The sequence below is a fragment of the Ambystoma mexicanum genome, chromosome 5q (assembly GCF_040938575.1).
Source record: "Ambystoma mexicanum isolate Mex_15411 chromosome 5q, UKY_AmexF1_1, whole genome shotgun sequence".
NCBI lineage: Eukaryota > Metazoa > Chordata > Amphibia > Caudata > Ambystomatidae > Ambystoma > Ambystoma mexicanum.
The window spans coordinates 97,699,106-97,722,500 of NC_090933.1; the positions used below are offsets into that span (position 1 = coordinate 97,699,106).

The 23,395-nt window shown below is 48.7% G+C and overlaps 1 protein-coding gene across 4 annotated transcripts in view; it reads left to right on the top strand.

Annotated features, from left to right (window-relative positions):
- PLEKHG4B (pleckstrin homology and RhoGEF domain containing G4B) overlaps positions 1–23,395 on the top strand; it is a 646,071-nt gene that overhangs the window by 243,853 nt on the left and 378,823 nt on the right. For 3 of the 4 annotated variants that reach the window (XM_069620594.1, XM_069620595.1, XM_069620596.1), the window contains exon 3: positions 21,591–22,944. In XM_069620594.1, coding sequence (XP_069476695.1) covers positions 21,591–22,944 — 1,354 coding nt within the window. Of the gene's footprint in view, positions 1–18,331; positions 18,593–21,590; positions 22,945–23,395 lie in introns of those variants that run through there. The other variant, XM_069620597.1, reaches the window with a different exon arrangement.

Below are 23,395 nucleotides of genomic sequence, written 5' to 3' on the forward strand. Positions count from 1 at the left end.
CAGCCCCCACCCCTCAATTTAGCCGCTAAATTTAGGGGTGTGGGTGGAAACATGCAAAAACCTAAATGCTTCCATCCGCGCATTCACACATCATTCGTACAACTACTTGCATGTACGCATTCATAAAAACAAAAACACCAACATACATACACATTAAAAATAATTTTAAGACACTTAACTGCGTGCAACCTAAACAAGAGCTTGCACAGCTCCGGGGAGGATGGGATGGCGCGCCACACTGGGACGTAGACCCGCTGCCTGACAGGAGAGGAGGCCTGGCGTGTCAGCGTGTTCACTGTGAGGCAGTGTGTCAACACGGCTAGCGCAATAATGAGCTGGCAGAGCCGGGCTTCCGCCACCCTGGCGGGCTCTCATTATTCTGCGCAACAAACGACCAGAGGGCTCCACATGCAAAATGGAAAATAAAATTTGTGCAGCGGGGGACGTACCCTTGCTAAGATGCAGGCAGCACAGTACCCTGTGCAAATAAATCACACTGAGGACTGTTCTGCTTACCACTCTGCCGAGGTGCAGCCTGCTGCTCGAGAGGGGGGGCCGGTGACTCCCTAAACTCCCCCATATAGTGGTTGGATGCCACTGACTTCAACCCTAAGGAGGTCGTCTTGTTTTCTCATTAAACACTCCATTGCTGGTTTTACTGCCAGTGTCTTCCACCATGCAGATCTGTCTTCAGATCAAGAGTACGCAGCTAAGGCTGCCATATTTTCTCTTGCGGATCTTTAGGGTAGGCATCTATTAGTCACATGCAGTACACGGTTTAGCGTGCCTTTTTCTGACTATTGTAATAGTAATACCATCGAAGTGCACAAATGACAAAGAAAACATTTCAGTTTATTAGCACACCCATTCCTTATGTTTGGATTTCTTTCTTTAAGAAGCCGCCATACATTCTTGAGGAAACTGATGTTTGAATTACTAGATTAGTAACCAAGCCCTTACATATCGCCTTGATGAGCATTATCTCTTCCTCGTTGCACGTTAGTAGTAGCTTGTGATATGCCTGCAATTCCCTGTATGGTGCTGTTAACGATTTTCGCTGCCAATACCAAATCTTTCTGGCCCAAGTTGGGCCAATACGTATCATTGGCACAGATTTCATCGTCTGTTCTACCACATGTATGCTATTGTAATGGCAGAAAGGCAAATCTTTAGTTCCCGATGATCGACAGTGCATTACTGCTGGACCCAGGGGTGTAGTTTAGTCCGTATTATGTAATTTATGTTGAGGGGAAGCCTTACATTTCCCAACAAGAAAATGCATTGTGCCCAACTAAAAAAGTTGGCACTGTTGCTTTTCATTACATACTTTGGAGCCAAATGATAATGACGTCTCGTAATGAATACGAGAAGCGCTAGAAACGATCTAAGAACTTGACTGAAAATTTCACAAGAGAGGAAGCTGGAAGGAACTAGAATATAACAGTGTCACCCTCTTTCAAAAAACAGTCAAATTGGGTGGTGTCGTAATTAGAGTGTGCGATAATCGCATGGCTTGAGGTACTTTGCTTAGGACTTTTGTAGTGTTTGCTGCTGCCCGCCTCTGTGCCGGCCCGTGTGCGAGGAGTTGCCTCCCTTGCTCCCTCTTCTTGAAACCCTCTTGCACTCTACACTGTTGACACACACACAGAAACACTGACCCAAACCCAGCACACCTATCCACCCAAAACTCCACGGATGCCGGCAGCGTTTGCAGCGGCACACCATGAACATTTTTCGCCCACCCGCACCGCCCTCACCCACAGACATCACTCCCCCATCTCTCTGGAGTCCCCGCCAAACCCCACCTCCCACTGCTCAGACTTTCAATCTAGGGACACAGCTGGCGAGAACAGCCAACTGCATTGGACCTAGAAAAACGACAGATTTACTACATCGAACAGGTACACCTTGCACTACGTCTATGGACACAGGCCGCAGGCACGGCCACCCATCCATGCACCCTAGAATGCAGCTATGGCTTAGCAATTCTGGTCTAGCAGCTTGCAAAGCTGTCCACATGGAAACCCCTGATGTACCTCATCACCTCTGCCATTAGCATGCAGAGACAGCCTATGAGAAGTTTTGGCCTATCTGGGCACACATCAAATCTCCGATCACTAGCACTCTATCCTAAACACCCAACAGCACCCACCCACGTGCCTGACCTACGGGCTGCTTACTGGATCTTAGCCAGCCCCCTCCCCCGAAGTCTCTAACATGGCAAAACATACACCCACATCTTTAAATCAACTCTTAGAATCTCCCACACATGGATTACGGTCACCGAGGGTGTTCCAACCAAAAAGCGCATTGAGGACATACAAATGGGGCAAGCGCGCTATATAAAGGAATACAATACAATTATGACCAGCCTTCTCCCCTTTCCACTTGTAGCGCTTTCAGCACATATTCAATGTGATTCATACTAGTTTTTGCCAATTTGTGCAACCTTCCAGTTTCTAGTATGAGTTGGTGCCATTGCAGGCGCTCTCATTATCTGATGTTGCCACCGCATCAAGAAACAGCCCTGAACCAATTATGCACTTACCTCACCATCTGTCCCCCAACATGCACATTAGTGCAAAAAATTTTGAATGAGCATGCGCAGCCTCCAGGGGTTCCAGAGGGGCTTAGTACACATCTTGGCTTCAATCTTCCAAACTCTGCATTGACATACTATTCATAATTTTCAGTGAGGGCAGTTTTTGTTACCAAATGCATTCAATCACTTTGCTGCCGTGTCTTATAAATTCTACGCACGGCCCCACTAGCAAAGAAAATATTGTTGTTTTTTTTTTTTTTTGCTGCTGCATTGTCCCTTTTTTGCTGCTTTGTCCCTTTCTTCTGTGAGGAACATAGATGCTCGACCCACAGGTCCCCCCCTAAGGCCCATCGATGGTGTGTCGCGCAAATCAAACACTGGCACTGGGACATTTTTGAATGTGGATTGGGATCCGACAAGTATTTATTCAGAATCCTTTGTGGAAATAATCATCACAAATGGGGGGTAGGTATAGGAGCAAGCAGGGCTGTCACAAGATGTGGTGCGTCCCGGGGCAAAACATTTTGTGAGGCCCCCTTTTGATGTTACGCACTGGCCCAGCGGCGGCACCTTCTCAAACAGGGGACTCGAGAAATCTCCCCTTGAGTTTGTGTGGAGGAACCCAAATATGGTTTATTACTACAACTGCAAATCAACTACAGCAAAGTTAGATTTCTCTACTGAAGAAAGGTTTTATGCCAGACTAACCTTTGTATCATAGGCATAAACATATATAGGATGGCATGACTGACGGCATGTGGTGCCTGACGCCAGCATTAAGGAGCACCCTGCCCCTGGGTGCGCATTAAAACACACATCATACACAGTGACAGATGGATGATGTACAGTGGAGGCTGGTGAATTTCTGAACTGAAGAGGCTTAAATGTTTGTGCCAATTATGCAGGATCGGCAGAGCACAGTGAGGGTGACCAAACCAAACAGGGGTTATTTGAAGGGGTGTTTCACTCCCAAGAAAATGTTTGAAAGATTGGGTTACAATTATGCATTTTACAGCACTTTCTTTGTAACATTGGGTAGAAATCCATACAGTTTGCAATCAGTTTTGTATGGAAGCCCATGGAAAAATCCAATAGTTGCAAGTCACCAACTGTGCACAGGAACATTTTCCAATGCATTTCATGCCGCCGTTGCACACAACATATGCTAGTATAAAGATATATTCATGCTGGTTGTTCCCATACAACATATGCTAGTATAAAGATATATTCATGCTGGTTGTTCCCATGTGGTCCATGCAGTCTGCACCAATATATGCCATTATTACCATGTACACCCTCGCAGCCAGTTAACATGCCATGCCACAGAAATTATGTCCAGGCTGACTGTGCACCATAAGTGTTCTTACTGGCTTGATTGGCCTAAATTCAATATGGGCCAATTTAGCCAAGTAGTATGTTTACTTTAACGTTGATGCACAGTCCTGTGCAACATGGGTAAAGCAAAACAAGCATTGGCAATCCTAACAGTTTGGACTTTTATGTAGGCATGGTAAAGGCACTGATGTATTGGTATTAACTGGCCGTTGATGGTAGCAGGTGCAAACTGGTTTGAGTACCTAAGCATCTAATAGCAGTGCCTGGCAAATGCATAATACTTATGCACAAGCCAAAACTGTTGGCTTTGCCAATGTTTGTTTTTAACAGGACTTCAGTGAAAGACACATAGGGTGCAACACCATTGAGCGGATCGGACTCTAGCCCCCTCCCAATATTTTGGGTTTTGTTGACTCGACCTGGCTGCATGGGCGGAGCCATCCCCTGGCTAGGGAGGGCTGAAGCCCTCCCACTTTGAGGCAGAAGGCCTCTCTCGAAGTGTGGCCAGCCTGTAACTCTCGTTATGGAGTAGCGGCAGCATCAAACATGCAGAGTACAAATGCCTATTCATTCAATATCAACAGACTAACTTTGATGAAGCCAAAGTCTTAACCTCTGGTCTCAGCTTTTAGATTGCCCACCTCTCCAGAGATTAGCATAGCATTATGAAAGTAAAGAGCCTCTGAACTGGGGTGAAAGGTATGACTAGTGGCCAAAGGGAAGGTGAAATTGCTATTCAGCTTCCTAGCTGGGCTCAGGGTGTTGGGAGGGAAGTGGGAGCATGGCTGATTGAAAATGTGTCAGGGCTGGTGGGGGCCCATTTCTTTGCGATGTGTGTGGGCCACCCCAGGCCTTACAGATTGGAAAAATAGGCCAAGGCACCTGTGGAGTGCTTAAATCAATAATTAAGTCAAAATAATACAATGAGGTGGTTAAAAGATGCATATTATCAGTAGGTGTCTGTGTCATAAGACTGCCAACATGGGGGCAGCTGGTTGGGGGCCCATTTCAACTGCAAAAGCGGAAAGACCCAGACGCCATGCCTCAGTGGGGAGACCGACAGCGCAATGGGTTTATTGGCCCCACATTGGCCCCACTCACTATCTACTTTAAAAACCGTCATCCAGCCTCTGCCGGGCTGACAAACAGAGCTGTGGCCAGATAGAACAAGGCACAGACATTAAACGGAGCCTGGGCTTTGCTGTAAAAAAGCTCTGAAATTACTAGCATATAAAACATTCCACTGTTAGCACCTGCATTCACAAACATACATTTTTAGGTAATTGTGATGTGGGGTTAGCACTTGCATGTCAGGGGAGTGATTGGAAGGGCAGTGGTTACATGAGATATCTCATTCTCATAGCAGTCCTTAAGTATAACGGTTCAGAAACGAGGGCGAGAGTTAGCTGCTTGTAACATTGAAGCTTCATCAGAATAGTCTCATTCGAATGTGATAAGATGTTAGATGTGCCCACACAAGTACGTTTGCCCCTCCCCCACAGGCTCGGAATTTAGGTTCCCACCCAACATTTGAAATGTTAGTCCCAATCCGCCGCTCCCTGAACATTTTGCCTAGGTGCACCTCTAATTCCATGACCCCACCCCTTAATTAAGTGGCCCGCAGGTCTGCTAAATTTAGGGGTGGGGGCTGGCGCACACACTCGCATACAACACTTTCACTCATGCATACATCCACCAGTCACACAACTCCTTGCATGCACGCATACATAATACCAAACACAGTATTGACACAAACATAAACACCAACATACAAGCACACATTCATGCACATATACATACTCATTCCATTTAAATACACCTATATACTACACATATATACACATTTAAATGAAAATAAAAAAACACTTACCTTACCTCCATGCACCCCTGAAAAGCCCCAGCTCACTGCGACACATAGACATGCTGCCTGACAGGAGAGAACTCCTCCCCCATCAGTCAGCGTGGTCATGCTGAGCAACGTGAACACACTGACTGACAGGAGAGGAGTCCTCTCTTGTCATTCAGCTTGTCCATGTTGTCATCTGAATGACGGGAGACAGTAGAGCTCACTTCTGAGCCCTGCTGTCTCCCATTATTTTGATGTTTGTTGCGGAGCCAAACGGCTTTACAACAAACAGCAAAATCAATTCAGGGGCAGAGAGGGGACAGCACAGTCCCCCTTGTGAATAATGGACGCGGGAGACTGTGCTGCCTTCTATTTAGGATAGGGGGCCGCGAGGCCCCCTGCAAGCGCGAGGCCCGGGTCAGTTTGCCCCTCCTGCCCCCCTCGTGACGGCCCTGGGAGCAAGTTTGCATGAATTGCCCACCAGAAAGAGCAGCTAGCCTTGTTGACCCCTTTGTCCTGTGTTCTTGGTGTTGCCAATGTGTGAGCCCACATTGCTGAGCATGATCAGCCTAGTTCAAGATGCTTGCTGAGTTTTCCTGATGGTGGCGGGGAAAGAAGGGTGTTTTTATTTGGGCGCATATCACACACTGCCTCCCATGGTGTGCTTTGTGGGATTGTGAGTTGGGTCACATGGACCCGCCCATCGCTTCCCACCCCATTGCAACAGACAGCCAGGACTCCAACAGAGATTCAGCATTCTTGCCAGTCCTCACCAATTTCTTACGGTTGTGCAGCATACAAAAACGAGAGACTCCATAAAGTGTGAACATAGCACACATGGTATCAGTTTGTAATCTAGGTACAGCCTAGCGTATGTGCACAATCTTTAGTAAATACGATGATGCACCACTCATCACTGCATACTCACGTGTAGTGACTGCCTGGGGTTGTGGGGAACGAAAAGTGGATGAATCAGGCTGTCTGGTGCCTCCCAGGGCCAGTGGATGTTCTGCCTGGGCAGCTTTGAGGAGGACCCACTGCCACAGTGCCTTGGTCCCAGTCACATGGCAGACAACAATCTCGGTGCATCAATACAAGCCAGGCATTGGGGGCACTGACTCCCCCCCCCCCCTTCCAACAACCTGTCTTCTGGCTAGAGCCAGGCCTGTCCTCCCCAGGCACACAGCAGGGCTGGAGCCAAGCTAACCAGGCCCACAGCAGGGCTGGAGCCAAGCTAACCAAGACCTGCTCAATCCCCCATCTAGGCTGATGCCCAAACTTGCCTGGACCCTTCCCAGGACCAGAGAAATCCCAGAGGGCATAGCCAACTGGACCCTCCCACCCCTTGCATCCCAGGGAGTTGGAGGGGGAGCCTGATGCCTCCTCTAAGCAGAACTAGGTCTAAAGCATAGGAAAAGATTCTGTTCCCTTTTACATCATTTCAACATTGGTAGCATGTGTTTAGATCTAGTTACAGCCGCACTTGTAACATAAAAAGGTGCAAGTGCACAGCGTCCTGAACCAGGGAGAATGCACACAAAACGAAAAGTTAGAGTAGCATTGTTGGCCAGTGCATTGTTCTCATGGTGGGGTTACAAGGTTACAATTTCACCATAGGCACAGTTACATGAAGAAAACAAAAAATATAAACCACTCCCCATGTGAACATTGCACCAGATAACAATGCAGCACTAGGGAGAGTTCAAGGAGGAAAACTAACTTCCAGGAAGAGCAGGCAGGCCAGTTGTAGGCTTAGTCAAGTCCCTTAAGCTCAAAGCAGCTCCAGGTGCAATCAAGGACAAAATACAATTTCTGCCTTCCCCCAATTACAAGTGGCGGGTGCAAAACCTCACTAAGAGTACCTACCACCCAGGGAGGGGAGAGGAGCCAGTATTAAAGCACATCGCTACAGTTGATCAATATGGGTTTGAGGAGCTGCAGTTTGGTGGTGCCTCGAAATTGGAGATAATTGGAGGTGGCATGATTGGAGTAATAGAGGAAACTCTAAAGGTAGTAGAGGTACCAATAAATAAGTGGGACATTGAAGAGTTGGAATGAGTGTATGTAGGTCAGTGATCATTGCAGAAGAACTGGAAAAGAGACCGAGAGCTGATAAAGATCCTGATTGTAGAGATTGACGAGTGGAACAGGTGAACATGGGCAGCAGAAGTCGAGCCAGTAGAAGACTTGAGGGGAGTGAGTGGAAGGCAGGAGCCTCGAGGAAGGGATAGTGGGAAAAAGAAACTGCTTAAGGAGAGTGAGGGTGTTAAGCCTTGGGAGAATAGTTGGCCACATTACCATCCTGCCAAGCTTTCCCAATTCACCCCTGCTGAGTGATGTTGTCTTAACATCTAAGGCCTTCCCTCTTTGGATTGTGTGGGTTCCCTGGAGAGCGACTGCCCCTGGCAGCGGATTGGAGGAATCCCTGACGATAGTAACCACCAGAAATCCTGTACGATTAAGGCTAAGATTCCAAAATGCTCATTGCAGAAGCAGCAGTTTAAGGCCTAAGCTCCTGCCATCTGATCAAGAGGATGAAAATGCGATCATACCGCAAGTCTTTGAAATATGATTTGGCCCTCATACAAGAGACCCATTTGGAGGTGGAACAGTCTGCCAAGCTGTGACATGGGTGGTCTGGGCAGGTCTTCTCCGGCTTCTATAAATCGTACAGTGGTAAGCACAGCACTGACACTCTTGACACGCTTAGTAAACTTGTGACAAAACAGCATTTTACTTTGTCAGTATCAGTGAGAAAGTGGCTGGACTACCTCCTGATGGTTCTCAAAAGGGGGTTCTCTTAAACATAGAAGGGATCATCTACAGAAGTAGTGTTTCGAATGGATTGTGTCCTCTGCAATCCTTATCTTTGACATGTTATGTTCACAGCTGTGCACTTCAGAAACTTTTTTGGCCGAGGGCATCCCGCGTCGGGTCCATGTCTCTCAAAGGCCTCCGTCGAGGACGACGTCGCAGGATGTTATAAATAGGATGCATGTAGCCTCAGTTCCGTTTTTTCCGCAAACGTGTTAACTTCGTGAGACTCTGCGTGCCTCGTGTGTTTTCTTCATTGAAGTTGTCTTTCTCTTCGACCCCTCCAACTCTGCGGTCCAGTTTCAAGACCTGCCGGGACGGCAAGTCTAAGATGTCGCTCACCGACCCCCACCGCATTTGTTTGTGGTGCCTCGGCGAGTCGCATGACACCGACGATTGCTCGAAATGCTAGTCACTGACTGCAAAGGCCTTGTGGGAGCAGAAGGGGAAGCTCCAAGTAGGTAGGGGCTCGAAGCCTGTTAAGTCCCGTACTTCCAAGTCCAATGGGGTTTCCACCGATGACTCGAGGGGAGACTCTCTGCGTCAGAAGGAATCCCGGGGATCTCGGTCAGTCTCGTTCCGTGGCTCGCATGCCTTCTGGCTCGGATTCACGACACAACACTCATCTGGAGCCGTCGAGGTCCCGTACAGACAAGGAATCGAAGGGACGCAAGAGACGTGTCGCTAGGTCTCGGTCCTCGTCCCCAGCGAGACCGCAGCAACCTCTTGAGGGCTCGGCCGGTGTCGACTCGTTTGAGGCCGTGTCCATCCGATTTGGACATCGACGCCTTGCCGTCGTATCAGCCCACGGCACCGTCGGCACCTGTGTCGACATTGACGCCAAAGCCTTCGGCGATCTCGACGTCGAAGCCTTCGGCGCTATCAGCACCTAAGGGAATTTTTCTCGAACTTTACATTTGGAGTACCCAGATATTGGGGATCCTCCAAGGAAGGCTACCTCGAAGTCGGTGAGGCCGGTGTTGGCCTCCAGGCCCTCTTCTTTCCCCAGACCTGGGTTTCAACACCCTCTGGATGATATTTTTGAAGAGGAGGAAAGGTCTGAGGTTGAGGAAACCTGGTGTCCTTGATAATGCTCTGATTTTTTTCGGGGGACAGTCAGTTGGAGGAGTTGAGGCAGACCCTTCATGATGCAAGTGGGCTGGACACTGCCCCGGAAGTGGAGTTTGGTAGACCTGGGGCTCATGCAGAGTCTTCTTATAGGAGACTCATGGCACGATTCTCAGAGTATCTGGGCTCGTCTAGTCCTCCAGAAGACTTTGTGCAGGATGATCTGATGGACATCTTGGATCAAGGTCCGTCCTCTGACCCTGTTTTGTCATTTCATTCTACCTTGCAGAAAAGGGTGGCAGCTGCTTGGCAGTCCCCGGAATCTCTTCCGGCTGTGAATAAAAATCTTACTAAGAAATACCGCCCTTCTGTTAGCGACCCCAGCTATTTGTCTACTCATCCCACTCCTGAGAGTTTGGTGGTTCAGGCGGCTATGGCCACCTCGAGGCAGGTGGCGTACCCGATCATCCCTCCGGATAGGGATGACAAGCACTTCGACGGTTGGGCACAGAAGGTGTTTTCTGCGTATTCCCAAGGGGGAAGAAAGGGATGGTTTCCTTGTTATCATGCAGGATGGCAAGGATGCCATGTGTCGGGCACTTCAATCGGGTTTGGATACGGCTGACAGTGTGATCCGGTCCATGGCTGCGAGCAGTGTTATACGCAGATTTGCGTGGTTGCGGAAGTCAGGGTTTGCTCCGGATGAGCAAGCCAGTCTTCTGAACATGCTTCTTGATGGCGCACATTTATTTGGCAGGAAGGCTGACGAGATCCTTGAGAGGTTGCAGACCTCCAAAGCTGCTGCGAAGTCTTCAAGTGCTGCGGTGCGTCAACCTCCACCTTTTCCTCCTACGGGACAGCAGTGAAGGGGAGGTTCCTTACGTTTCTACTCCACCTTTGGTAGAACGAGAGGGGCCGCCAGTCAAAGGGGCCAGCGAAAAAGTACCCGCGGTGGTCGGGGAAATCATGGTGCCAAAGCTGCTCAGGCAGCTGACTCTTTGCCTTCAGGCACTGCCGCAACCGCTTCCAAACATTCGTGAGGCATCTCGAAGAATGGCGTGCCATTACTTCAGATGTGTGGGTTCTGGATACCATAGCCCATGGCTACTGCCTTACCTTCTTTCAGCGGCCTCACGACAATCCACCAGGGAAACACTCTTTGAAGAGTCTGGATCCGCTCCTTGTGCAGGAAATCTTGTCCCTGCTGGAGAAAAGCGCCATAGAACTGGTGCCTGTAGCGGAAAGGGACAAGGGATGGTATTCCCCCTATTTTTTTTTTTTATCCCAAAGAAAGACGGGGGATTGAGACCCATCATGGACTTAAGTTGGTTGAACAAACTTCTCAGGAAGGACAAGTTCAAGATGGTCACTCTTTCTCAAGTCCTCCAGACCCTTCAACTTCAGGATTGGTTGGTGTGTCTGGACCTCAAGGATGCATACTTCCATGTGCCGATCCATCCCGCGCACACGAAGTACCTGAGGTTTGCGGCTGGCGACTCGCACTTTCAGTTTAGGGTCCTGCCATTTGGATTGACCTCCGCCCAAGGGTCTTCACCAAACTCATGGTGGTGGCAGCGTACCTAAGGCGAGGGTGGGGATTCACGTCTACCCCTACCTCGACGACTGGCTGATCCGGGTGCGCTCTGCTGAGCTAGCTTTGGATCATCTGTGTCACCTGCCGCACCCTCAACAGGCTGGGCTTCTCCCTGAATTTAAAGTCGCAACTGGCACCTTCCCAACAGCTCCAATCCTTGGAAGTGTTCGTCCCAAGGTAAGGGCTCATCACATTGTGCAGATGGTGGACAAGTTTCAACATGCCCAGAGTCTCCCAGCTTTCTAGTTCTTAAGGTTGCTCGGCCTCATGGCTTCCTGCATTTCTCTGGTGCCAGTTGCTAGACTGCAGATGAGATCCCTGCAATGGGCCCTCAAGATGCAGTGGTTGCAGTTCTCCGGCAAGATGACAGATCCTGTTCCAATCCCACGCTCGGTCTCCCAGGACTTTCTGTGTTGGGTGAACGAAGGGGGCCTGATGAAGGGGAAACAGTTTTGGCAACCATGGCCGGAGGGGACTGTAGTGACAGACACTTCCCTCACAGGATGGGGGCGCTCATTCCAAGAGCATGCCCACCAGCAGTCGTTGGTCTCTGTTGGAGTCCAGACTCCACATCAATCTGTTAGAGCTGAGAGCTATCAGGCTAGCCCTGAAGGCTTTTCTGCCCTTGGCACGGAGAAAGTGTCCTGGTCATGATGGACAACAGAGTGGCCATGCATTACCTCAACAAAAAAGGGGGGGCCAGGGTCACTCCCGGTGTGCAGAGAGGCACTGCAGCTCTGGTTTTGGGCCATCCAGCAGGATATTTCGGTCTCAGCAGATCATCTGGCCGGCGACGAAAATGCGTTGGCGGACACTCTGAGCAGGCAGAGTACAGTCTCTCATGAGTGGGAGTTGGCTCAGGAAGTCCTTCAGGAGATCTTCGCCCTTTTGGGAACCCCACAAGTGGATCTCTTCACCACCAGTGTCAACCGGAAGTGCGAGAAGTTCTGCTCAAGGGAATTTCCTCAAGGGAATTTCCTCAAAGAGGAGCCTTGGGAGACAATTTTGTGGTGGATTGGTCATTCCCCCTGCTGTACGCATTTCCTCCAGTCCCTGTCATTCCTCAAGTGTTGCGGAGGTTACAGATGTTCGGTTCCCACATGATCCTCATTGCTCTGGATTGGGACAGGAGAGTGTGGTACCTGGACCTTCTGGAAATGTCCATCTGCCCTCCACGCCATCTTCCTCACTGAGAGGATCTGCTCTTGTGCAAGGGGGGTGTTTAAGGGGGTGGGTGGGTCAGGTTCTCCATCCAGAGGTCAAGACTCTCAACCTTCACGCTTGGTTTCTGAAAGGTTGAGGTCGAAGGATTGGGACCTCCCGGATGACGTGGTGGAGGTGTTGCTTTCGGCCAGGTGACCTGCAACAAAATCCTTGTACCATTGCCGTTGAGGTAAGTTCTGCGACTGGTGCAGGGATCACAATGTTGATCATTTTCAGTGCTCCATTCTTATGGTTTTGTCTTTCTTGCTTTCTTTGGCCCACAGGGGCCTTCAAGTGGGCACCATTAAAGGTTACCTGGTGGCACTGTCTATCATTAAACGCTCGTCTGAAGAATGCTCTTACTTTAAGATTCCTTTGATTTCTCAGTTTCTTAAAGGACTGACTAATCTATTCCCTCCGTCCCCTTTCCATGTGCCGGTTTGGGATTTGAATTTGGTTTTGAGATTCCTCATGAGTGCTCCGTCTGAACCCTTGCACTCTTGTCCTTTGACATTACTGTCCTTCAAGACTGTATTCTTGGTTGCGGTTACTTCCGCTCGCAGAGTGAGTGAATTGCAAGCACTTTCAGCTAAGCCACCCTTTACTGTGTTTCACAAGGACAGGGTTGTACTGCGAGTACGTCCTTCTTTTCTACCTAAGGTAGTCTCTGAATGTCATTTGAGTCAGAAGTTGGTTCTTCCATCTTTCTACCCTCCTCCTCATCCTGGTGAGGAAGAGGAGCGTCTCCATCGGTTAGATCCTAGGAGAGCTCTTAGCTTTTACATTTCTAGGATGTCCAGGGTCAGAGTGGACGATCAACTCTTTGTAGGATATGCTGGACACCGATTGGGCCAGGCTGTTACCAAACCGACATTGTCCAGGTTGATTATCCTTGCCATTACGGAGTGTTACCGGTGGGCGGGGTAAAGACCCTCCTGAAGGGTTGAGAGCTCATTCCACTATTGGCGTGGCTAATTCCACCGCCCTCGTGCGTGGTGTTCCTATTGGGAATATTTCTGATGCCGCTACTTGGGCTTCCATCCATACATTTGTGAAACATTATTCCCTGGATACAATCCATGGTCAGGATATGGCCTTTGGGAAGGCGGTTCTTTATTCCGCAATCTAATTGGGTATTCTAAATTATTTTCCCTCCTCCATTTTCTGGTACTGCTGTGGGAGTCTGTCAAAGATGTGGAATGCGTTGGAGGACACAATCCATTCGAAGAACAAGTTACTTACCAACTGGTAATGTTGTTTCGACTGGATGTTCCTCCAACGCATTCCACATCGCCCTCCCAGCCTGCCCCTCAGGAAAATTTCCTATGCGATTGCAGCTTCCGTTTCCACAAGGCTAAATGAAGTCCAGCAGGCATCAGAATGCTGTCACACGTTCTGGCCGAAAAAATTTAAACTGAGGCTACAGGCGCCGTGTGTCCTTTTTATAACATCCTGTGACATTGTCCTTGACAGAGGCCCTCGAGGGTCATGGACCCGATGCCATCGATGCAGGGTGCCCTCTGCCGAAAAACTTTCCGAAGTGCACAGCTGTGGACATTACATGTCAAAGACGTGGAATGCGTGGGTTGTTCTACACCTTGATAGTTCCAAAATGTCATAAGGTTAAGAGTCCTTGCCTCCAAGGACGCCCTATGCTACAAATCAAATGTCCAAAGGAAATGAAATGGCCAACAGAATCTTTCATTACCTACTGTTTGCAAGTCCTTACACTCCAGGCTACCCTACACTAATAGCATAAATATTCCAACTTTGCAGCGTTCGTAACCTAATCTTTAGAGTCCATCCATATGCTAATGCAAATGGGGAATAAAGAGGCAAGGCTTATTTCAGAGTTCCCCCTAGACCTATCTGCATTAATCTCTGGGCTTCTGGACCTTAACAAGGAATGTAGTTCGACTCTTCTTAGGCCACTCCAGAGCTTGACCACCTTTATTAATGATATGATATGGCATTTATAATGGCTTCTCCCTCGATCACCCTCTGTGTATTCAAAGGTGTTTTCCTAAGGCTTCACAACAGGCCTCTCTGGGCCCCCTGGCTTTCTCAAGTTTTCTCAGCATGACCCTCCTGGACCTGATTCTCAAATGATCTCTGCTGCACCTCCGCTTTCATAAGGATTCTCTACAGTGCCCCTGCTGGACCTCCGGTTTCATAAGGATTATCTACAGTGCCCCTCCTGGACCTCTGGTTTCACAACTTCAGACACTTGAATGGGTAGATCCCCTTCCACACCTGTCAGTCAGTCAATCTAGTGCTGTCCTCCTGCCACAAGCTCATTTCCCTGTCCCTTAGTCGTTGATAGTGGGAAGTCTTCGGTCTTGACCTGCCAATTCCCTGAGGATCTGGGATGTGCAGGATTATCATGCCACAGGTCAGCCTCTGGGGGGCTTTTCAAGTCTTGGCAGCTACAAGGATCTGTTAGCGGGGAAATCTCCTATTACTGTGAGTCTAAGACATCATGCAATGGTTACATATTACCTAATAATCACAAGGACAATTGGTGTATATTTGGAAACTCAAGATAGACAATCATTCAACAATTTGGGGGCGGTCACAGCCACATAAGTAAAGCCACTTTTCCTTGGACTTCTAAGGTAGCCCATTGGTTTGTCAGGCTTGTCATCATAGTTCCTGTGTTCACTTGTCACTTCCGGTTTGCACAGTAGCAGACGTCCGCTTCTAATTATAAACTGTCAAGCAGTAATTTTCCGAGAACACTGAATCTCGTTGACGAGAAGTCTAAACTATCCATAAGGGACTCAATGCCTTATGGAGGAGGGGGGTGGGGAAACCCCAAAAGGGATGTGGAGAAAACATCAGAAGTTGGTAGTGGCACAAAGGAGGTGGTAACGTTAGGTAGATAGTGTGCCACTGAGGAGATGGAGACAAACAACTGGCAAAGGTGATTGAGAAGGTTTGTGCAGGGAGGCAGATGGTGTAAGATCAAAGGGAGAAAGAAATACCCCAGAGGGCATATCGCAAACAGGAGGAGGTGGTTTGGAGGTGGTTATAGATGGAGAAAATGGCGCAGGCCAGGTAGTGGTAACTAGCAAAGAGGATAGAGTAAAATCAAGCATTGAAGAGGGAGCTACAGACGAGGACGAAGTGGAAATATATGGCAGCGAGGAGGAGACGGAGAGCGCCTTGTAGCTAGAGAATGAAGGAATGTTCTGGTGGGCCCAGTTGGTCCGAGATGCGACCAGATGCTGGGAGGAGGCACAAGTTTGGGAAAGGGTGGCCATCTTTAGGTCAAAGAGGTGAGAGAAAAGGAACCAGGAAGAAACCCATGCAAGGCCCCGCTCCAGATCTCCATGAGATGCATTCTCACTGAACAGTCCATTAGCAGTACTTTGCACTAGAGTGAGCCTTGGTGTCCAGACCCCGGAAAGCCTGCATCTAGACAAGAGGGTTGATTAAACCCCTTCGAACTTATAGTGGCTGGTATTGAGAGTCCCATGGCCAGGAAGGTCGAAGAGGGGAAGAAGGGGCCAAGTTAAATCACTGATACGATACGATATGATATGGCATTTGTAACGCGCCTATATACAAGTGTTTCAAGGCGTGACGAGGCAAGGAAGGGGGAACAGGGAGGACAGACAGCGATCTTAATAGGCCAAGTGACCGTGAGATGGCACAAGTGCGGGGAGTGGGGAGGGGAAAGTGCCAGGGGAAAGGTGAGGGGGCAGTGCTGTACATGGGATCCAAACAATAACAAGAAGTGCAGCCAGCAGGTGGCAGGTTCAAGGGTAAGTGCAGACAGCAGGTGTCCAAAAGTGCAGGTAGGGGGACTGCAGGGTTACAGATACAGACCCAAGTGCAAGGGTTGGCGGGAGGCAGTGCGGGTGTGCAACTGGGTGGCCAGGGACCTGTGCCCGGAATAGGAGGGTAGCCAGGTGACCAGTGCAGTATCAGACAGGAAATCGGCAGGGGAGAGGAAGAGAGAAGGCAGGAGCAAAGAGGAAGGTCTTGAGGTGCTTCCGGAACGAGAGATGGATCTCCTCAAGTTCCATAGAGGCAGGGACGCTGTTCCAGAGAGAGGCCCCAGCCAAAGAAAGAGATCTGCCACCAACTTGTTGCTTAGAGAAGTGACTGACCCGGAGGGAGTAGGAGGTGGTGGGATGAAGAGCTTGAGTAGAAAGGTATTCACGAAGAGAGAGTTGGCAGTACTAAGGGCCCAGGCCCCAGAAGGCCTTGTGGACAATGCAGATGGTCTTGAACTTAATCCTTGCAGCCACTGGGATCCAATGCAAAGATTTCAGTACTGCAGAGATGCGATCCCTGTACTTAAGGCCAAGGACAAGCCTTGCAGTCCTGTTCTGGATGAGTTGCAGAGGGCGTAGAGTAGAAGCAGGCAGATTTAGAAAGAGGCTGTTGCAGTAGTCCGGCCTAGAGAGGACCAGAGCTCTCGAGACAGTGAGCTTCTGGAGGAAGGAGAGGAAAGGAAGAATACCTCTGAGGAGGTGCAGTCGGTAGTTTGACTTCTTGGAGACCTCAGATATGTGAGAAGAAAAGGAGAGTGTGGAGTGGAAGATGACCCTGAGGTTCTTAGCCTCACAGGTGGGAGCAGGAAGAGGGCCAAGGGAGGCCGGCCAGAGAGTGACAGGAAAGGAGGGTGTAGGTGTGCCGATGAGGCGAATCTCCATCTTACTGGCATTAAGGCAGAGATTGTTGGCGGCACACCACTCCTGGATAGCAAACAGACAATCAGAGATGAGAAAAGAAGTGTTGGCAGAGGAGAGCCTGAATACAAGCTGAGTGTCATCTGCATAGCACTGAGAGTTGGGGCAGAGAGCGGCAATGCAGTGGGCGAGAATTGCCAGGTATTGGTTAAACAGCCAGGGGGAGAGGTTAGACCCCAGGGGATCATGACAGGTAGAGAGTGAGATAGAGGAAAGGAAGGACCCATGTTGGACCTGGCAGTGTCGATCAGAGAGGAGTGAGGTCAGCCAGGCTAGGGCCTGATTGGCGATACCCAGGTTATCAAGGAGGAAAACCTTGCGACACCTCCCATGCAGGGGGACCGTCATTATCCCATTGACAGACAAGTTGCGCCACAGGTTGCAACATGCCACAATTTCCCTCACACTACCGAAACGGTGCTATTTGGTCATGGTGAGTGTCTAACAGATTTGTTATGAAGGCGACCCCTTAGTTGCCCTTCCCATAGCACCGTTTGCCCATCGCAACCTTGAGCAGATAGTGCTACTGGAGTTCTTCCTTCTCATTTGTAGCAGTGCTTGACAGAGAATGGCCATCTGTAGTTATTTTAGATGCTGTTCTCTAAATTCTGAAAGTAGGTCTAACTTCGGGAGGCTTTTGAGCAATTTGCCCCTGCTTTAGACCCTTATAATGGTCCACCTGTTGCAGTGTTCTCATCAAGAAGAGGCGGTTGCAATTCACTCTCACGCTTTTGGGATGACACTACACACTTAATCTAGATTTTTGAAGTCTGGTGGGTTTTTCCTAGCTGTGTCGGTTGTCTTTAGTGTATATGTTCTTTTCATCTCATGAAGTAAGTTGTGGGGATGTTTAAAAAAAAAAATCCAGCGAAATTTCAAGCTTGTTTCTTGTCCGGGTATTTTGTAAGAAAGTATGAAGCTTTTTCTAGAGTACTTCTTGGCGTGCTGTGTCCCATGTTGGGAGAAAATCAAACGGCAAAACTGCTAATTAGCTATATTTTGCTTCGAAAGCTGCTGTTTCCCATAAAGAAGCGCGATTTTGAAAGAGATGTGAAGCCGAGTGAGTGCTCCAACAATGAAACCCGCATTCCAGCATCTCCAGCCTCAGCCCCCCAACCCCCAGAGTCCCCCCACTCCCCCTTCCACCCACTGGGGCAGAGCACCTCATTGTTAGTCTGCCCGCATTGTATTTGCCTTGCTTAAAATCATTCGAACATTTCTCCCCCCCTGTCAGTTTTTTAAGCAGTTCTGCTTGGTTACTCTCCCTTGTGAACTTCAAATCACCTCCGTTGGTCTCTAAGTAACTCGGCGATATGTGGAGAAATCCCGAGTAGCTTCGCAAGAGGGTGTGAAATGTTTCTGCGGAAGCTCGCGCCCTCCGGTGAAAGATTGCGTGGCGTGGAGGCTTGAATCCCAAACTTCTGCCGGCGGCCGGTCCTGGGTGCTCGTTTTCCTCATGGAAAGAAAAGGAAGCAAGTGGCCACGGTTTGGTACGTTCCTCTTAAAACAAAGTGGGCTGTTGGTGTTCGCAGTGAAGACTAGAACTGTGAACAACGCGGGGCAGAGTACTGCCGCATGTCTAAAACATTTTTGTGTGTGGAATATCACGTTTTCAGAGTCGCGGAATACGGGCGTTTTGTTGGATTCTGATCTGTATGTGTAGATTAATATTTCCTAGTCGGGGCACTGAATGTTCAGGTTTGTTTGCTTTCATGTTTTTTGGCGGGGGCGGGGGTTCGGTGGAGGAGGGACGTGTCGAGTGTGTCTTCGTGAGATGGCCAGTATGTTGCTGTTTGAGTTGTTGTTTTGCCTTTTTCAATGCATGCCTTGCGTCTGTAAAAGTCCCCAGCTACAGCGAGGCAGGTGCCAGGGTTGGCTGTTGCGGTCTTAGATTTCTACGCAGGTGCACGGTGCTAATTCTGGGGGCCAGAAACGGCCACGGGGGCTCGTTGTTGTGCGACTTGGCTATTCCTAATGGGGTTTGCTGGTGTAGGGGCGTCTCTCCTCGGGTGCTGCTGTAGTGTTTGAAGTACACCTAGAAAAGTTGATGTAAGTCGGGACATTGGCTTGCTAATGAAAAGGTCTTGCCAGAGGTGTATTAAGCACATCTCTTTCTCTCTCTTCTATACACATATAAAATCTGTTTGTTTTGTTCCTTGTACAATTCCACACGGTTCCACCAATCTGCATCACATTTTGCATAGTTACCTGTTAGGACCCTCCAGACATTACTGGCTACATGACATTTGGACACCCCACCCCTTTCCACAGATTTGAACCCCTTCACCAGTGGTCGAAGTGTACGAAAAGAAATAGTGGAACTATGTTCCCTGCTGGCCTGCCCCCGCTCCCCACAAACCCCATCACCAGGTCCCCTCCCACACACAATACACCCCCCCCCCCCCAAACCACTTGAAGTGCACTGAAAGTGCAAGTTTCAACTTCTTCCTACACTTTTATTTTAAAAGAAAACCATTACGGAATGGTTTCTTTTGAAAATAAGAGTATAGGAGCTGGAAAAGGTAATAAAAAGTAGAGGAGCACCGCTCCCGACCTCTCCTACTCACTTCGACCACTGCCCTTCACAGATGAGACGGTCAACATCAATGTGGTCGTAGGAGCACTAGACGGAGCTAATTTTTAAGCATCTTGACGCGAGGAACAAAACTCCTCAAACAAGGTTTCGAGGCCCGAAGACATTTCTGAAATATTTGTACTGCGTTCCCAGTGCACAGGGTGAGGCAACCGCAGGGGAGAGCGCACAGAAGGTCCCAGTTTGCTGCAGCGCGCCAATGATCTTCCCTCCATGTCTGCTCTGGGGTATGTCGGCCACCCACGCCCATTCTTGTGCAGTTTACTTCAGAGTGCAAAGCGCATCAATCAGTGAGCGACTCTGGACATCGACCTACATGATCATTGATTTTCAACAAAGTTAATGGTAGGGCTAAGGTGCCGCCTATGAGCCAAAACTATGTGGCTTCACAAGGTGTTGCTAAAATGCCGAATAGGACTCAAAACCAATAGCGGAACTAAAGGGCTACCTGTAAAGCTAAATTGATTATGGTGCTTACGCCTCGCCTCCCAGTCAAAACCATCACTGGTGTTAACGCACCACCTAAGCCGAAACCAAAAGGTCGCGCCAGAGCGCCATCTATCTGCCCATCTAAGGGCATGCCTGCAATTGATCACCATCCTGAATCCTTACACATTTCGCCCTTTCATGGACATGAGTCAAATTTTCCTTTTGTCCTATATTTATTTTCCCTCCTTGCGCCAAACCCTTTCCCTTTTCCATTTCTCCCACAAACCACAGTCTAGTTTACTACTTGTAGATAAGGTTTAGGCAATTTAAGCCAACAGTGCTGGTGATTTGTGCAGCATAAAAGACCAATAACACACACACACACGTAGCATTTTGTACTCCACTAACAATTCTACACAAACCAAGTAGCAGCCACACTGCCCCATCTCCATCTGTGATTTTCACCCTTTCCCCGTTAACAAATTGAAACCTTTGAGACAGCGATAGAGTAATAACTAAACATTGTAACTATTTATCTTAGGTCGTATCTATCTTGTGAATCGTGATTCTATCGATGTTGTGATTTTATCTATTGCGTCAGTATATGATAAGGCAATTGACGCTTGATGTCTGCATGGATATGTGCTCATGTATGTATTTTATGCTATGTATGTATTTTATGTTGTATATACAAACTCGTAAGGCTATAAGTATATTATAAACACTGGTCGAAGTGTACGAAAAGAAGTAGTGGAGCTATGTTCCCTGCTGGCCTGCCCCTGCTCCCCACAAACCCCATTGCCACAACCCCTGCCACACACAATACACCCCCCAAACACTTGCACCTGTTGTTTAAGGGAACGTTCAGTGCAGTGCACTGAAAGTGAAGGTTTCAACTCCTTCCTACACTTTTATTTTAAAATAAAACCATTCCGGAACGGTTTCTTTTTAAAATAAAAGTATAGGAGCTGTACAAGGTAAATTAAAAAAGTATAGGAGCACCGCTCCCGACCGCTCCCGCTCACTTCGACCACTGATTATAAATAAAATAACTAAAAAAGCTAACGCCAGCAAGTGCCGAATTCAACACAGGGTCGCCTTTTCTAGCTACTGGAGGAATTGTGTTTCTTTAACAGCCCCTCCTGTCTTTGCCCCCCTCCTACAGATGTTAACTGTGTCACGGCTATGGAAAGCCTATGTAAACTTAATTTCATGTTTACAGTTCTTCATGAGACAACAAAACTTCAAGTAAGATCCCCTCGGTTTAAGGTGCTCTGAAAGATTGTATTTCCTTTACATCTGCCTGTGCTAATGCATCCGTTTCCGATCCTTAACATGATTTTTTCTTTTTAATGTGACAAAGTGGTGAAAGAGCTCAATCCCACTTGCGTGTTTCGGGTTGTGATAGTGTCTAGTCCTATAATGATTGACGTTCATTGTAACTCACTATGTTGTCTCTTTTTCAGGCTAAGTACACCGGCCTCATTTTCTACCATGAAGGGTGGCCGCTGTGTATCCACGAGAAGGTGGTGGTGCAGCTAGCATCTCTCCATAAGGTGCGCCTCAAGCCTGGAGACTTCTATTTCCAGCTGGTGCCTCAAGGGAAGCAGTCGGCAAAACTGGTTTTAAAATGCCTCTTTGGACATGGACAGCAAGGCATCGAAGAAGTCATCATCCCCGACATCATGTATGGATCCATTTTTACTGCAGAATTTTTAGAGCATGTGAACCTTGAACGGAATGGCTTTCCCCTGCAATGTTGTTTGCTAACCACTGGTGCCGCTGTGTACAGAACTCCCTGGAAGAATATTGTTAATCCAATTTTTGTCCCCACTGCCGAGACCATTTTGCACAATTATTCTAGTGATCCTTTTGTGGATTCCATCATAACGGAGAACACTGATGCAACAGGGCTGACACAAACCATGGAAAGCAACAGTTCTCATGACAGTTCGGCTTCTAATGACACTACATGCACGGCTATTGAAGCCATTATAGAGGACTCGGTCGATGATGTCTTCTCCAGCGAAGATCTATCTACAAATGGGGCTGAAACCGAGCTTCCTCCTAACTTGGGAGAGGGCAGCGAAGGAGCTCATGCAGACCCCACACCACACCAGCATGAGAGCAGTGATGAAGGTATTTTGCAGTCCGATGAGGGCTCCGATGAGATACAGAGAATGCTGCAAGATAGGCAACCATCCCGCAGCCCAGAAACGGGCAGTACAAAAGCTCTGACATTGACCGCTGACATAAGCAATGCTACGCCAAGAAGACAACCAATCAGAGACTCTGCAGCCTTTGAAACAAGGCGTTTGTTCAGGCAGTCCTATATGGAAGCCCTTCAGAACCCAATGCCGCTTGGATCCAGCTCTGAGGAGTCGATAACCGAGGAGGCGTTGGAGGCAGTTTTGGATTCGTGCACTGACGAAGGTGTTTTTCGAACCACGGATCTCGAAACATATAATGAAGACAAAGATAGACCATCTGTCTCGTCTAGTGCGCTGTCTCGTAAGCATTCAAAAGATGGAGTTGGATCTCAGGAACGAAATCGCCTATCCTCTGAGGAACTGCTCTCATCTGATGAGTCCCTCCCGCAGAGTGGGAGCAAGGCTAGTCCGAGGAGGACTCATCCTTTCAGTAGGTCCCGAGCTGCATCACAGGGAAAAGGCCAAGTGAAGGCAGACTCTGTCAACGACTCCTCGGCAATGCCTCCCACAAAGATGCTGAATGGCCAGGCTTCAAGACTTGACGCCACAGACCTCCACGGGCCTTTGCCATTGGCTGCGAGCAACCTTCAACACAGCCATGAGGATGCAGGTGAGCATGTAACTGTTGGACAAAGTGTTGAAGCAGAGCTTAAACTCGGACTTCTCTGCTGCTGTATTTGAAAACCTTGATGTGTAGATTTGAAAATGTGTAATTTTCCCTCTAGGGATCTTCTAAAAGCTATTATACCGTTCGAGACTAATTTCCTCACACAAATGTTACGAACATTTCGTAAAGAGGCTACGTGGTTGTTATTCGGGTGGCAGGTAAACAATTAGCAGTAGCGCCGTGGTCGTGTTTGGAGGGCGGGGCCTCGCAGAACTCAATCAGTGGGGCTCAGGGAAGCGAAGAAACGGCCCTTCGTGTTCATTGGAAAAAGCCCCGAGTCGGCAAAAAAAGCCGTCATCAGGTGCAGTGAAACTTTGCCCATCAATAGCGGCTTTATATGTGGGACAATAGACGCCTTGAGTTAACCTTTGCCCCTGCCCAACTCGGTTAGCCG